The 14136-nt window shown below is 49.3% G+C and overlaps 6 protein-coding genes across 6 annotated transcripts; 4 read left to right on the top strand and 2 right to left on the bottom strand.

The window, feature by feature from the left end:
- Positions 1 to 726: 726 nt before the first annotated feature.
- N7495_006280 (uncharacterized protein) lies at positions 727 to 2322 on the top strand (the record flags this gene model as incomplete). The annotated part of the gene is made up of 2 exons (XM_057208931.1): positions 727 to 816; positions 895 to 2322. The coding sequence occupies 2 exons, from the start codon at positions 727 to 729 to the stop codon at positions 2320 to 2322; spliced, it is 1518 nt and encodes a 505-aa protein (XP_057062705.1).
- An 826-nt stretch (positions 2323 to 3148) lies between these two features.
- N7495_006279 (glutaredoxin) lies at positions 3149 to 3599 on the top strand (the record flags this gene model as incomplete). The annotated part of the gene is made up of 2 exons (XM_057208930.1): positions 3149 to 3299; positions 3439 to 3599. 2 exons carry the CDS (start codon positions 3149 to 3151, stop codon positions 3597 to 3599), a joined length of 312 nt encoding a protein of 103 aa, XP_057062704.1.
- A 341-nt stretch (positions 3600 to 3940) lies between these two features.
- Positions 3941 to 5077, top strand: N7495_006278 (uncharacterized protein; the record flags this gene model as incomplete). Its single annotated transcript, XM_057208929.1, has 3 exons — positions 3941 to 4175; positions 4291 to 4637; positions 4709 to 5077. The coding sequence occupies 3 exons, from the start codon at positions 3941 to 3943 to the stop codon at positions 5075 to 5077; spliced, it is 951 nt and encodes a 316-aa protein (XP_057062703.1).
- Positions 5078 to 6073: 996 nt separating this feature from the next.
- Positions 6074 to 9682, bottom strand: N7495_006277 (nuclear import receptor PSE1; the record flags this gene model as incomplete). The annotated part of the gene is made up of 5 exons (XM_057208928.1): positions 6074 to 6281; positions 6342 to 8839; positions 8898 to 9073; positions 9137 to 9359; positions 9500 to 9682. The coding sequence occupies 5 exons, from the start codon at positions 9680 to 9682 to the stop codon at positions 6074 to 6076; spliced, it is 3288 nt and encodes a 1095-aa protein (XP_057062702.1).
- A 684-nt stretch (positions 9683 to 10366) lies between these two features.
- Positions 10367 to 12569, bottom strand: N7495_006276 (CBS and PB1 domain protein; the record flags this gene model as incomplete). Its single annotated transcript, XM_057208927.1, has 4 exons — positions 10367 to 11194; positions 11252 to 11346; positions 11399 to 12275; positions 12357 to 12569. 4 exons carry the CDS (start codon positions 12567 to 12569, stop codon positions 10367 to 10369), a joined length of 2013 nt encoding a protein of 670 aa, XP_057062701.1.
- A 505-nt stretch (positions 12570 to 13074) lies between these two features.
- On the top strand, positions 13075 to 13863 carry N7495_006275 (40S ribosomal protein eS26; the record flags this gene model as incomplete). Its single annotated transcript, XM_057208926.1, has 4 exons — positions 13075 to 13097; positions 13322 to 13449; positions 13600 to 13702; positions 13758 to 13863. 4 exons carry the CDS (start codon positions 13075 to 13077, stop codon positions 13861 to 13863), a joined length of 360 nt encoding a protein of 119 aa, XP_057062700.1.
- Positions 13864 to 14136: the final 273 nt, after the last annotated feature.

The following is a 14136-nucleotide window of genomic DNA, read 5'->3' as shown; positions in this document are numbered from 1 at the left end:
AGGATCATGACATTTTATTCCCCCCGTAAATCTGTCGCTGTTACATACTCTTCCCTTTACCTTCTCTACTTTATTTTCTAATTTCATTCGTGATTTCAATTTCTTCATCTGTTTGCAATCCAGGAAGTATTCTTCTTTCTTTCGTGGTTGCCTCCGCTCTTTTCTCCCCTCTGTATATTTCTTCTTCATCCCCCCCCCCTCTCTCTCTCTCTCCTGAACCGCATCTTCCCCACCTCTCGTGCCTGAAAATTCTATTCAAGTTCCCGCTTTTCCTGCCGATATCCGATCTTCCGGTCTTCTGTTGATAGAAGAAGACTGCTTGATCATCGACCTCTGAACCCAATTTGCGGCTCTAGCCTCCACCCGTGGATCGCGACGGAGAATACCCAGATCGTGATTCCTGACTCTCTGTTATTTGGAAATCTGGAAAACAAAACATCCCCTGCGTATTTACAATTTACTGCTTTCGGTCTGGCGGGACTTTCCCCCCTTACCACTGATAGACACATTTGCCCCCCCTCCGATTTCCTCATTTCGACCTTCCTTTCCGATCTGCGACTTTCAAGCCTCGGTGGGCGACTGGTATGGATTGAGAGCGAGGTCGTGAAACTCACCATAAAACACGACCTAGCCTGGACTTTTATTCTCCTTTGTTGTTCGTTGAAGTGGGTCCCAGCTGGTCTGGCCTCGTTCTTTCCGATCGCTTCCCTGTGAAACGTCATTGGAATGGCGGGCGTGGCGACTGTGTATTCGACTGATGCCCTGCCATTGTCGGCAGGCGCAGAATGGGACTATTCTGTGCCGATTGGAAACGAGGTAAGTCGGGTCTAGAATTTAGCGGTAGAGCGCGCCACAATGAGCAAGATTTGCTGATCGACATTCTTTCCCCTCTAGCGTCCTTCGATGACTCGAGATTCCCACGATTCGACCTCCATTTACACGAGGCCTCCACAACACAATGCCAACGGATCCAGAAGCTCATCGGTATCACGAAACGTTCTTGCGCATGACGTATCTCACTCGAGCTCAAACCGAGGACGACGAGAGCAAAGCCTGAACCGCAATGGAGACGTTATTAACGCGCGAGAGAGTATCGACACGTTGGCTCGCACAGAGCTCGAGAACGACAAAGAACCTTCTATCCCCAATGAATTGGAAAAGAACAGCGAGAACTGGATCCATAGGGACAAGCTGGCGAAGATTGAGAGCGAGGAGCTTCATCGGGCTGCCATTCAGTTTCAGCATCGCATGAGGGCCGAAAGTAAGTCTAGTGCGGGGCGCGAGAGGAGCCATGATTCGTACCGAAGCATTTCCAACAGTCCAGCAGCAACGTCATCTGAGTATTCTGAACCCTGGCCCGACATGCGCAAGGATAATGGGCTGGTTAGGCCGAGTGAAGACCGCAAGAATTGGGATCTTCGTCGGCCCGAGGAGATCAGTGCACACGAAGCAGCTGGTAGCTTCTACAACAATCCGGCCCTCCGCAAGAGCTCTTCCCGCATACCCATATCGACGGCAAGCCCCGTTCCTCTTGCGCCTGGTCGTCGCGCGACGACGGATGAACACGACGATGAGACCCGAGGCCGTACAATCAGCGAGCCTTACACTATCGAAACGGACCCTTCGACTCCCTCGTCGGGCAGTCGGCCTGTCAGCCGCGGCCTCCCTACTCAAAGCACTCCTAAGAAAACACCAACCAAGGCAACAACTGCCCGGAAGGCCTCTGCTCCGCCGCCAACAAGCCGAAAGACCTCGGCTGCTGTCAGGTCTCGTGCAGTCTCAGGTAATACCACGCAAAGACCTAATACACGATCTGGTGAAACCCGGCCAACTACTGCAGTGAATCGGCCCGAGGGAGATCCACCATGGCTGGCGACGATGTACAAACCCGATCCCCGCCTCCCGCCCGACCAACAGATTATCCCTACACACGCGAAGAAGATGCAGCAAGAGCAGTGGAAGAAGGAAGACCGAACTCCAACTACCTATGACCGTGATTTTGCGCCTCTTGCAGTGCGGCCCACAAACGATGCACCCCCACCCTCGTTCCCGAAAGAAGAGCCAATTGAACAGCAAACGCCAGAGGTCGAAGAGCCGAAGATCGAAGCACCGCCGAAGTCCAAGACCCCTGAAATACAACAAGCTGCACCACCTCTGCAGCGAAGTACTAGTACAGGCTACAGTACGATGCCCAAGGTCCAGGACACACCCCCTCTGGGGTTGATGCCCAACCCTAACTGGACTCCGCCGGTGGTCACTGCACAGGAAAAGCCAAAAGATGATAAAGAGGACAAAGGCTGCGGATGCTGCATTGTCATGTGAGAGAACGCGCTCGTTCTTGATTCTATCTTACATTTTATTCTGCCTTGTGCGGTGTCCAACCTCTTCCGAGATACATACACGCACACACACACACACACACACACATCGCTCCATCTATTTACTTTGTTGATTTATTTTCCTATGTTTTTATTTAGTCTTCAGCGTCTCCGATGGGATAGTACTACGACTTTTGACAGTTGTGGGGAACATCTCTTTCCACCGCATGCCATCTCCATTATGCTTCCCATATCTTTACAGTCTATTTTCCCTTGGGCAAAAACCATGCGATTTGATTCGATCACCCGTGTGCACTTTATTTGACTCTCACCCCAGCCCATTTTTCTGGTTTTATCTTATCCCTGGTCTTCTACCAGTCATTTGCTGCTAATTCTGCCATATTCCCAAGCTCGCAAGCGTTTTTGTTATCATTTCATCTTTTCTCATTATTGACTGTTTAGTTCAGCCGGGCAAGGTGACATTTGCATTTTTACTACTAGTCTACTCTAAATATGTTTAGACGAAAAGAACTTTCGACGTATATACTTCTCGTGTAGATACCAGATATTAGATCGGAGATGTAGGCATAGTCTTCCAGGGTTGAAGCTGTAGATACTCGAAGCTGTCAAAGCGCGATATCATTGTTCCGATGACCGAATCGACGGCAACTTTAGAGCAATCCTTCTTATTAAACAACCCAATCATTAATATTTAGTTACTCCCCACTATAAAAGAAACCGTGTCACCTCGGTTTCTTTTCTTCCCATCGCCCACCATTTCTTTCATCTTCAAGCGTTTATTCGGCTCCGCCGCATCAAACCCAGCCGCCATGTCCGCCGCAAAGACCAAGGCTCAGTCCCTCATCGACTCTAACAGCGTCGTCGTCTTCTCCAAGTCATACTGCCCCTACTGCAAGTCCACCAAGGACTTGCTGAACAGCCTGGATGCTCAGTTTGCCGTCCTAGAGCTGGACAAGCTTGGTTAGTACTCCAACATTTCATTTCACCCTATCGTCAGCCTCACGCATTACGCCATCGAGATACCCCGCTATAACCACTCCATTTGCGTAACCAGACATGCTCCTTTTAGGGATTTAATACTTATATTTCATCAATACAGACGACGGCACCGATATCCAGAAGGCTCTCGAGGAAATTTCCGGCCAGCGTACTGTTCCCAACGTCTTCATCGACAAGAAACACATCGGCGGTAACTCCGACCTTCAGGCAATCAAGAATGACCTCCCCGCTCTGCTCAAGTCTGTCGGTGCTACCGCCTGAACATGATATCGTTCTAAGTATTTGAGACGGAATGAGCTTGGATCTGAGGAATCCAGTTACTTTTAATATACTATTCCTACTTGCAATCCTATAAAATTCTGTACTCTGTCTGTACTCTGTCTGTACTCCGTATTACGTATACGTATACAAGATGCGATCAAGTTTCTTAGGCACTTAAAGATCCACCAAATTGACGCAATTCCCAGATAAATTCACTTGCATTGATAAGCAGCCCCGCAACCCCACGTAACTAGTATGTCGTGATATGCTACCGCGGCTCATAAATCGCTTGCCCTTTTTCTCTGACAAGATACTAGACTGAATGAGTTATTGTTAGTGTTATGGCGCCAAAGAATATCCTTCTCTTCGGCGCAACGGGCCAAATTGGCACGTTCATCCTAGATGCCATCCTAACAGCGCGCTCCCAATTCGACCGCATAGCCATATTCACTTCCGCTGCCACCGCCGAGAAGGATCAGAAGAAACACTCTTATATCGAGAAGCTGAAGCAGCAGAATGTTGAGGTTATTGTGGGGAGTCTTGAGGATGAAAGTGCCGTCAAGGCTGCATATGAAGGTAGGAGACATCCATCATAAAATAGTGGATTGATTAGACTATTGAGATTGATACAAGTTGGAAGGATAAAGAAGACTACCTATATACATTCAAGCTAATAACACTGACCTTCTAGAAATCGACACCGTAATCTCAGCCCTAGGCCGCAACGCACTAGCCCAACAAATCCCACTCATCCGCCTCGCAGCCACAACTCCCAGCGTGAAATGGTTCTTGCCATCTGAATACGGCACAGACATAGCGTACGGCCCAGCCTCAGTCCACGAGAAACCGCACCAGCAGAAACTGAAGGTGCGTGCTGTGCTGGAGAACGAGATTGCACGCTCAGACTTGGACTACTCGTATGTTGTGACGGGGCCGTTTGCTGAAATGTATTTGCATTTCGCGCCGGGCTTTGAGGATGCAGGCGGTTGGGACGTTAAGAGGCGTAAAGCTGTGTTGCTTGGAGATGGCACGGAGAGGGTTAGTTTGACGGCTATGAAAGAGTGAGTTTTAGGTCCACGATTATAATGGAAGGATGATTTACTAACGAGTCTCGTTTCTGTAGCGTTGGACGTTTTGTCGTTGAGACTTTGCTCACTTCAACACCGGAAATTCGAAATAGACCTCTTTGCGTCAATTCGTTCACTACTAGTCCTGCTGAGATTCAGGCTGAGTTTGAGCGGCAGACTGGCGAGAAATGGAGCGATATCTCATATAACTCTCTCGATACACTGCGTGCGCTTGAGGCTAAGGCGTGGGAATCTGGTAGTCCGTTTGCTACTGTGTTGACTCTGCGGCGGATCTGGACTGAGGGAGGCACTTTGTATGAGACGCGGGCGAATGGGCTGATTGGGGAGCCGGAGACGTTGACTTTGGAAGAGGTAGTTGCAAATGAGATCAAGAGAGTTAATTCGTTGTAGATGGCAGAAAGAATCATCAATACCTTCCAGAGTCCAGACCATATTATATTCAAAGTACCTCATCTTCAACTACTATCTTTCTATTTAATCCGTTGATCTCTCCATAAAACCTTTACAAGAAAATGTCGAAATGTCGACACTCCCGCAAAACATTCATATATCAAAACACCGTAAGCTTTGGAAGCTCACATTTGTAATATAATTTTCTTCTTCATGCGGGACCGGCAAAATAGATGACAGCCAGCATGCCCAGGTGGAAGTATTCACGCCTATTGTCGTATGCCTGTCGATGAGGTTCATCACCTCACTTCGTTGGTTAAAAGACAAGGGGGTTGGATTGCCGATGTCCCGAGCCACCATCTAGCTGAACAATATTGGAATTGATAGTCAATCACTTTAAAAGGTAGGTATAGAGGAAAGGCAGAATCGAAGAGTAGGTGAATGGAAGAAAAGTAGACAGAGAGGGGATACCCGCTGTGGTGATCTACCTAGTTTTTATATACTTTGTAGTAAATACCTTGCCTGACCTTGACTCAATGGGCGGTTACTAACGCACTTCTACATTTTCTAGGTAGCACCTTGGCACTTAACTTGCCTAGTTAGGTACTTAGATGGGAACAATAAGAGTGAGAGTAAAAGTGAACTTGGAAGAGACCTAAGGTGGCTCCAAGTGAGAGGGAGGTTAAGGAGAAGGAAGGTAATGATACCATCTTCAGAGCTTAATATAGATCTTCTACTATTGATTTGCCCCTATATGGCTAGTTTATTTCGAAAGAAAATTGTTCAACAGATGGCTCAATGTTGTGCGTGGCTTTTTTAAAGCCAGGGGGCATAAACAGAATAAAAGTGATTGGGGGGGAAGAAGACAACATTTCAAATGATCACTAAGCGTCGGATTCACATGATCGAGGGGAATGGTAACAAAAAAAAAAAAAAACCGGGAAAGTAAGTGGCGACGCAACACCTCCACTGATATCGAACATAAGCAGGCTCTATCTACTGGAAGAATTTCTGGACTCGTTCCTGGTTATCGGGATTGACGCCAGCCAAGATCTGTTCGGCATTCAGTCCTGTGGCTGCGACCAGTCGCTTGGCTGATTCAACGACACGAGCTGCGGTTTGACCTTGCAAGGTGGCGGCGTCGAGAGCCTGAACAATGAATCCGAACACGCGGTCAGCTTTGCTGAAAACAGCAGGGTTTTGTCTAAGAAGAAATTGATTAGTCAAGGTCAATCAATGATTGCTGAAAAAAAGGGCGGCTTACTGGTCAATCAACTGTGAAATAAAAGAATACGCGTATGGTGCGGCCTCCTCATCATAAATGATGGGGAGAGTATCTATCCAAGTGGGAACAATGTCCTGGGCATTCAGTACCTTGGAGGCATTGAAGTGCAAAATCTTGGCAATACTGGCCGAAGCATTCTCAGTAGCAAAGACGTGCTCCTCGGAGCGAGATTGAGGAATCTGGGTGACCTGGAAAAGACTGGGAATGCTGGCAGCGACAAAGTCGCTCCATGCAGCACCACCCTTCTGTGCAGCAACACCGACACCATAGGCAGCTGCCTGACGGTTGGCTGCATTAGGGTCCTGCAGGCCAGCAGCCAGGGGCTGCATAATGTGATCCTTGTAAGCCCAAGACTCATCACCACAGAACTCCAGCACATCGTCCATGATGCAAAGCGCCCATTGTCGCTGTGTGGGATCCTGACTGGTGATGAAGTTGTCGTAGAACTGGATCAGTTGCTGCCATGCGGGTAGGAAAGAAATGCCCTGGTTCTTGAAAATAGTGTGGAAAGCCTTGTTCATGTCACTGAGCAGGTTCTGGTCGTCCTCGATGGCATACTCGTAGTCCAAGTTCTCATCCTCACCCTCTTCAAGCTCAGCCTGTTCTTCCAGTCGCTGCTTCACACGCATCTGGTAATCCTCGAGAGTCGACTTGGCTGAGTCGATAAACGCCTGGAGATGTTGGGGAGTCAAACTGTTTTGGCCAACAACCTCAACAGACTCATAGAAGCACTGGTACATTTCGGCTAGTGTGTCGACAGTGGGCTCGGCGCTAAGAACCTCAATGATCTTCTCCGCCACCTTGTTCCACAACTCGGCAAAACCTGGTGATTGATCACCGTGGGCCTTCTTGTAAGAGTTAAGTAGCTGCGGGATAAGCTTAGCAGACGACACACGGACAGGGTCGTGGAAGAAGAATGCAAGGCCAGGAACGGCAATCTTCTCCATAGTCTCCATGACATAGGGTTCAAATGCCTGCTCAAGAATTTGAGCATAGATGGTAATAAGTTCGATAGCGGTGTTCTTTTCTTCGAGAGCACTGGTCTTGATACCGATGATCTTGCCCTTGAGAGGCACAAGCTCCCATCCCTCATCCTGTTCAACCTGTTCGATCTGATCCTCATCATCAAGCAGCTGAATGTCAGCCTTAGCAGCCGCCACGGTCAACAGAGGAGGCATGACACCAGGCAGGTACGGGACAAAGTCGAGGCCTAGAACGCGACACATACGGCCCCAGCAGTGGAGGAGATATTGAGACTGAGGATCGTCGGTATCAACGATGTTCTGCTGAATGTGGCCGAGAATCTGCACCAGGTTCAGAGCGTCTTGGCCCATCTTCTCTTTGCCGACAGCGAGAGCAATGAGGGTTGCGCACTCCATAGCCTTGGCGCGGAGCAGACGGTATTCCTTGCCCTGTTCTTCCTGCAGCACGTTGAGAAGCAGAGGCATCAAGGTCGCGTAGTACTGACCAAAAGCAGTCTCGGCAGAGTCAGCGATGGTGGCAATAGTGGACAAGGCTTGCTCCTGCAGGTAGCGCTTGGGGCTGCGCAGAAGCTCCAAAAGACGGCTCAGAAGATCACCAAGATACGGCTCCAGGATGCTGCGCTCGGCTTCCTCGCAGAAGTTGACCAAGGCAGCAGCAGCGTGAGACTGTACACGGGGTTCAGGGGAGCTCAGCACAGGGATGATATTGTTCAGAACAATGCCGTGGTACTTCTCCTGCATGGTTCCGGCAAAGTCGGTGCTCATCTGACCAAGGGCATTGCAACCGGCGTAACGAACACGGGGGTGAGGATCACGCAGAGCAGGGACGACCAGAGCCAGAACCTGGTCCAATTCACCAACCATCAGGTCACGGCAGCCCTCGGAGATGGCAGAGATGGCCATCAGAGCAGCGTGACGATCACGCCAAGAGGTCGAAGACATCATGCGGGGGATCCAAGAGAAAGCGGGCTGAAGCACGGCCGGTCCACCGAGTTTGTTGGCCAGACGATCCATACATTGCTCACCGGCAATGTGATTAAGGTCGCTCTCCTCAGGTTCAAGGTCCTCGGACGCATTCCACTCCTCGGCATCATCGTCATCGGCACCAACATCGGTCATCAGACTCAAACATTGGGTGACCATCTCTTGTGCAAAGTTGGGCTCCTTTCTGCACATATTGGGAGCATAGTCAGCAAAGGTGGCCATAAGTTCCAATGCATTCTGGCGGACTTGATCACTAAGCTCCTTGTCCGCAATAACACTGATACTGAACTTGACCAAGTCGGTGAATGAACCCTTGAACATCTTCGGGCTGATTTCAGCCAGCTCGATCAGCGCCTGGAATGATGACGAGAGCTCCTCACTCTCACTGGCCTCCTTGAGGGGAGGCAGAATGTTTAGAAGATCACCCATGAGAGGGAAAAACTTGGTCTGGGCCTTCTTGGGTAGGTTGCGGAACAAAGCAGCGAAAGCCTCCATAGCAGCGATTCGCACCTATTAAACAGCTCGTTAAAAGGAAGAAAAAGGGAGTAGATCGGTGAATTTATCATACTGTAATGTTGTCATCCTTGAATCCCTTAGTGAATACTCCCAACACAGCCTCCTCATGCTGTTTCTCGATAATGCCGGGGGTAGTTGTGAAGATGCGGAAAGCTGTCTCGCGCAGACCAGACTCGGGAGACTGGCTAGCTTGGAAGAGAACACCAAGCAGCTCGGGCCATTGGCCGTCTAAAATGAATAATTCTTTTTTAGAAAAGTCCACACTTTTTTCTAGGGTCCGTTCATACGTACTATTATCGGTATATTGGCGTGCAACCTCGGCCACGGCATCTCCAATCTTTCTGCGCACATCAGGAACAGTCTCGTTGGCAAGACATAACAGCAGCTTTTCTTGAATAGCTACTCTCTGTTCGGTAGGTAGACTCAAGAAGATCTCCTTGGCGTCTCCGGTGGCGGGGTCCTTGCGGGTTTTCGTGGCAATTCTCCGGAAGAGGACACATGCAAAGGAGCGAATCTGGTTGGGTTCATGTGTCAGAACGTGTCTGTAAGGACTGGCAATACGAATAAAAAAGACTTCAAATTGCTGTTGAAGTCTAGTTCTTCAATAGCCTGGATTTCACCCCTCGTGTGAGGAGAGGTTTCAGGAGATCTCACCATTTGTTCTTCGACGCCGCCAATCTGCTCGGCGAGTCCCATCAGAAGGACATCCGGCTTGTTCTGAGTCCAATCATTGTTGAGCTGCTCTTCAGCCTGCGATCGAATGGTGTTGTCGGGCGTGACGAGAGCGCGCAGGAGCTGTGACAGCGCGGTATGGACCTCGGGGGGTAGTAGAGACATGGTGGGTGTGTCTGGTGCCCAAGATCCAGCAGACAAATACAACCCAGTTTCCTTAAGCCCTTACGGGGATATTTGGTGGGGAAAGGATTTGGAGGGGGTTTAGTGAAGGGAGGAGATTTGTTTTTGGTGGGGCGGGGAGGAAAGGAAAAAAGATTGATGATTAGGGAAATTGATATGCGATTAGTATTAACACTTTTGAACAACAACTACTTCTTTCCCCAGAAAAAAGTAATATCAGTCAAATTGGAAATTGAAAATTGAAATGACTTTAGCTCAGAAACCCAAGGGATACAATTGAAAAGGTTAGGAAATTTAATTCAAGAATGAAGATGACATGGCTTTTACTATATCTAATTTACTCAATGTCCACTTTTCGTGTTCCTTCTACTTAGATACCTCCGTTGCCTTACGACAAAGAACTACTATTTGCATTGCAGGCTATAGGAAAAGTCGCAACTGATCGTTACTTGAACGGTGGTATCTTGACGCGACACAAAAATATCCATAATTAGAACATGAAAGGGGTATGCACTCTTTCTTTTTATTTTAGAAGAGAAAATGAGAGTCGTAATCCGGACGGACAAAGGAAAAATGGGGGCTTGTACTCGTAAAAAAAACATCATCCAAAGGATAAGACAAGAGAGACCAAGGACATACAAAGGCTTTGAAGAAGTCGATTCCCTTTTAACGGCCAGTCGGTCGGCTGAGAATGAAGACACCAGCGATGACCGCAGCCAGAGTTACGATCGCTCCAGGGAGAAGGGCTTCATTAGGAACACCAGCAATGAGTTGTTCCACGGGAGCAGGAGCGTGGGCACTCTGGGGACGTGACTTGATAGAAACAGAGTCCTCTAAAATATGGTCACCCGCAACACTGGTCGCCTCAGAAGTCGGAGGAGGGGTGAACGCCTTGATCGTCTCAACAGGAACAGAGGTGGGGGCAGCTGCAGGGATGGGAGGTTGGGCAGGGTCGTGGACAAAGAGATTGACCTTATCAGAATGGAATTGACGAGAAAGTTTGATTGCATCAATCATATCGTGGTCGGTCGTAATGGAGACTGTGTCGCCTTCATTATCCAAGTAACTGAGAGCGTAACCAGTATTACTGAGTCTTCCCTCTTCGACCACAGCCTCACCTCCAACAGCCTCGAGCTCAGCACCTAGCTTTGCGGTAACCTGCTTGACAAGGTCAGCAATACCTGCCGATGTCAACACATTGACACGGTGAACCCGGCCGCTGGGAGCCTTGAACTTGAAGGGGAATGGCGCGTCCTCGGGGATTTGATGGTGCGAGGCGACCTCTGATATTGCTTCACCAGCATGTGATGCGGAATCGTTGGGGAGAAGACTGTGGTCGTAACCAGAACGGGCCATATCGGGGCTCATAACACTGGAACGGTGATTGGGTTGCTGGCTACCAGAGACCATCGAGTCGGACCCGTCGTGGTCCATTGAGAGCCAGAATTTGTTCCATGCTGGGCCTTCGTCGTCCTGAGTCGACATTGTGTTGATCTAGTGCGAGTAGAGTAAGCTTCTGTTGTGTTATTGCCGTTGATTCAACAATATTACCTGTTCAAGCGTAGCGTAGGTAAGCTTCAACACGTCGACCATGCCGACAATCTCGCCAGACTCATTCATCACTGGCAGATTCAGGTAGTGACCGTCTGCGCGAACATCAGTATTTAGGCGTAGGGTGATAAATCAAGGGCGACGTACCATGCATCTTGCGGAGAGCAGCTTGGATGCTCATATCAGACGGAGCAAAGTCGGGATGAGGGGTCATCACGCGAACCACGCTGCAAGTAGAAGGGTCAAGACCCGGAGCAATGACTCGAAGAACGATATCCTTGCTGGTGAAGATACCAGTGATGGAGCCCTGGTCTTGCACGAGCAAAGCGGTAGTGTGGTTCTCCTTCATCAATGCGGCGGCATCCTTCACTGTAGTCCGGACGGAAACAGTGACCGGCGGCAACCCGTCGAGGACCGAGTCAAGAGTCGGACCAGACATCTTGGTACGCAGAGCCTCAACATAGTGGATGACCTGTTGGGGCTGGCTGGAACCAAGTTCCGTCTGAACACCCTCCAATGCATCGTATAATTTCCGAGACGAGCTGTAAGCACGCTCCAATTTTTCCATTGCCTCGTAGAAGCATTTGGTGATATCCAAGACACCAGAGATATCCTGGTTTTCGTCCATCACAGGCAAATGTCTAAATCCCTTTCGGACCATCAAGTCGAGCGCGTCTGTAGCGCTAGTGTCCGTTCGTGCGCATAGGGGATTTTTGGTCATGATCTCTGCAACCGAGACTTCACGAGGCTTCAATCCCATTCCAACTACGCGGAAGGCCAAATCCTTGGCAGTGAAGATACCGGCAATTCGCTCGTCGTCGTCGGTGACCAAGACACAGTCCTCACGTTTGGCGGCCATCAGCTGGGCAGCTTCGGCAATGCTGAGGGTAGGCTTGATCTGAAGGGCTTGACTCGGCTTCAGGGCGAGAACGGTGCCTGGAGGAGCCTTACGAGAGCGACCAGCCTTGGTTGGGGCTTGGGGTTTCTTTTTGTTGAGATTCGCCTCCATCTTTTGGCGGATAGCCTATATAGAACGTAAATGTCAGTCGAGACCATAGTAGCCGGACCAAAGTACGGCGTATTTCTAATTGGAATATCTACACACCTCATCACGCTTCGATTGAGTTTGTCTCTGTCTGCTGCTGGCTGCGCTCATGGTGCCGGTACCAACTTCGCTCGGTGGGTTGTGAGAGACGGTAGATTCTGGACGGTCAGGTCGGGGCCGGGGAATGTGTGAGCCGTTCCCATCAAAATCGGGCAATCTACCTCTTCCGATTGTCTTATTGGGAGTACCCCTAAAAGTACCAGTATGCGACATAATTAAAATGTCCGGGAGGGGAGATTCACAAAAACAAAAGGAGGTTGGGGAAGAGCGGGGAGGAATGAGGAATTTACTAAAGGCAAATAATCTAGGATTTCGTTCCTCGAAACCACAGGAGAATACCGGTATAGATCAGGGAAGAGTGAGCTGATGAACAGGGGTGTGCCCGAGGTGTTATCGTACAAGGAGTAAACAATAACTGCTTATGTCAGGAACTTCGTTTTGGGCGGATCTTCCCGGGTTTAGAGCACATGATCTGCTAACGTCACATGATTAGTACATGTATTGACACCTCAGGGGTAAGGTGTCATATATGTGGGTCTCGCTTAAGGGCTTAGGGCTTCCCACAACACAGCCCACCCATCCATTCCAGTAGAGAGTATCTGCGTGAGCGAGCTTCGACAACCCGCCCCCTCGACAATTTAACCGTACGCTATCTTCCCCCCAACAGTCGTTCACTCCTTATCAGGTCCCTAATTCCATTACAGAGAAAACCGTCAAAATGGTCAAGAAGCGCGCGAACAAGTAAGATCTCGATCCCATACTCAAAACCGCGATTTCAGTCTCCCATCCGCCTTGAAACTCCGCAATGACGCCCACGAATTCGATTTACAACCCATCGTCAGAAAAAGGACAGAAGACAAGCAGATCAATCGATGCGTATTGCTGGAACAAGGAGCATGGGGACTGGACCTTCGCACATTTGAAGTTTGAAGTCGAGGTACATGGATACTAACGATTTCATCTAGCGGTCGCAACAAGAACGGCCGCGGCCACGTTAACCCCGTGCGTTGCTCCAACTGCGCCCGTTGCGTTCCCAAGGACAAGGCCATCAAGCGCTTCACCATCCGCAACATGGTCGAGTCTGCTGCTATCCGTACGTGATATCCACAAAACCGACAACAAAGCAAGAGATTATGAACTCGAGACAGAATTCTATATGGAATTCATTACGGATCTCATTCTTTTCGACAGCATTCGATGTTGGAAACGACTATGATTTCAACAGTTACTAATAACCAAATAGGTGATATCTCGGATGCTTCCGTCTTCGCCGAGTACTCTGTCCCCAAGATGTACTTGAAGCTCCAGTACTGCGTGTCCTGCGCTATCCACGGAAAGATCGTCCGGTACGCTTAAACAGCATCCATCCACTTCGTCAACAATATTCTGATATAATAACAGTGTCCGCTCCCGCGTCGGCCGCCGCAACCGTGCTCCCCCTCCCCGTATCAGGTACAACAAGGACGGCAAGAAGCTGAGCCCCCCTCAGGCCGCTAAGGCTAACTAAGGGATGTGAAAATGGCTCGTTACCAAACAAAATAAAATGGAACTAGTCTGAAATGAATTCTTTTATTTTGTCTCCTTTGCATTGATCTTCTTGCGCGACGTTTCGGATGTTTCATGAGTGAAACCGGCGACACACCAGAAAATGATGATGACTGGGAATTGGGAAAGAAAAAACGGCATAACTTGAATGTCTCGATGCTGGCTGTTGGAAGGGAGGAGGAATTCCAAGTTCTAGTCATTGCGGATTTCTTGATCTGGTTTGTCTGGATGGGTC

Source organism: Penicillium taxi (assembly GCF_028828555.1).
Source record: "Penicillium taxi strain IBT 34144 chromosome Unknown utg000004l_segment0_segment0, whole genome shotgun sequence".
Classification (NCBI taxonomy): domain Eukaryota; kingdom Fungi; phylum Ascomycota; class Eurotiomycetes; order Eurotiales; family Aspergillaceae; genus Penicillium; species Penicillium taxi.
This window is presented reverse-complemented; position numbering and strand designations above follow the sequence as displayed.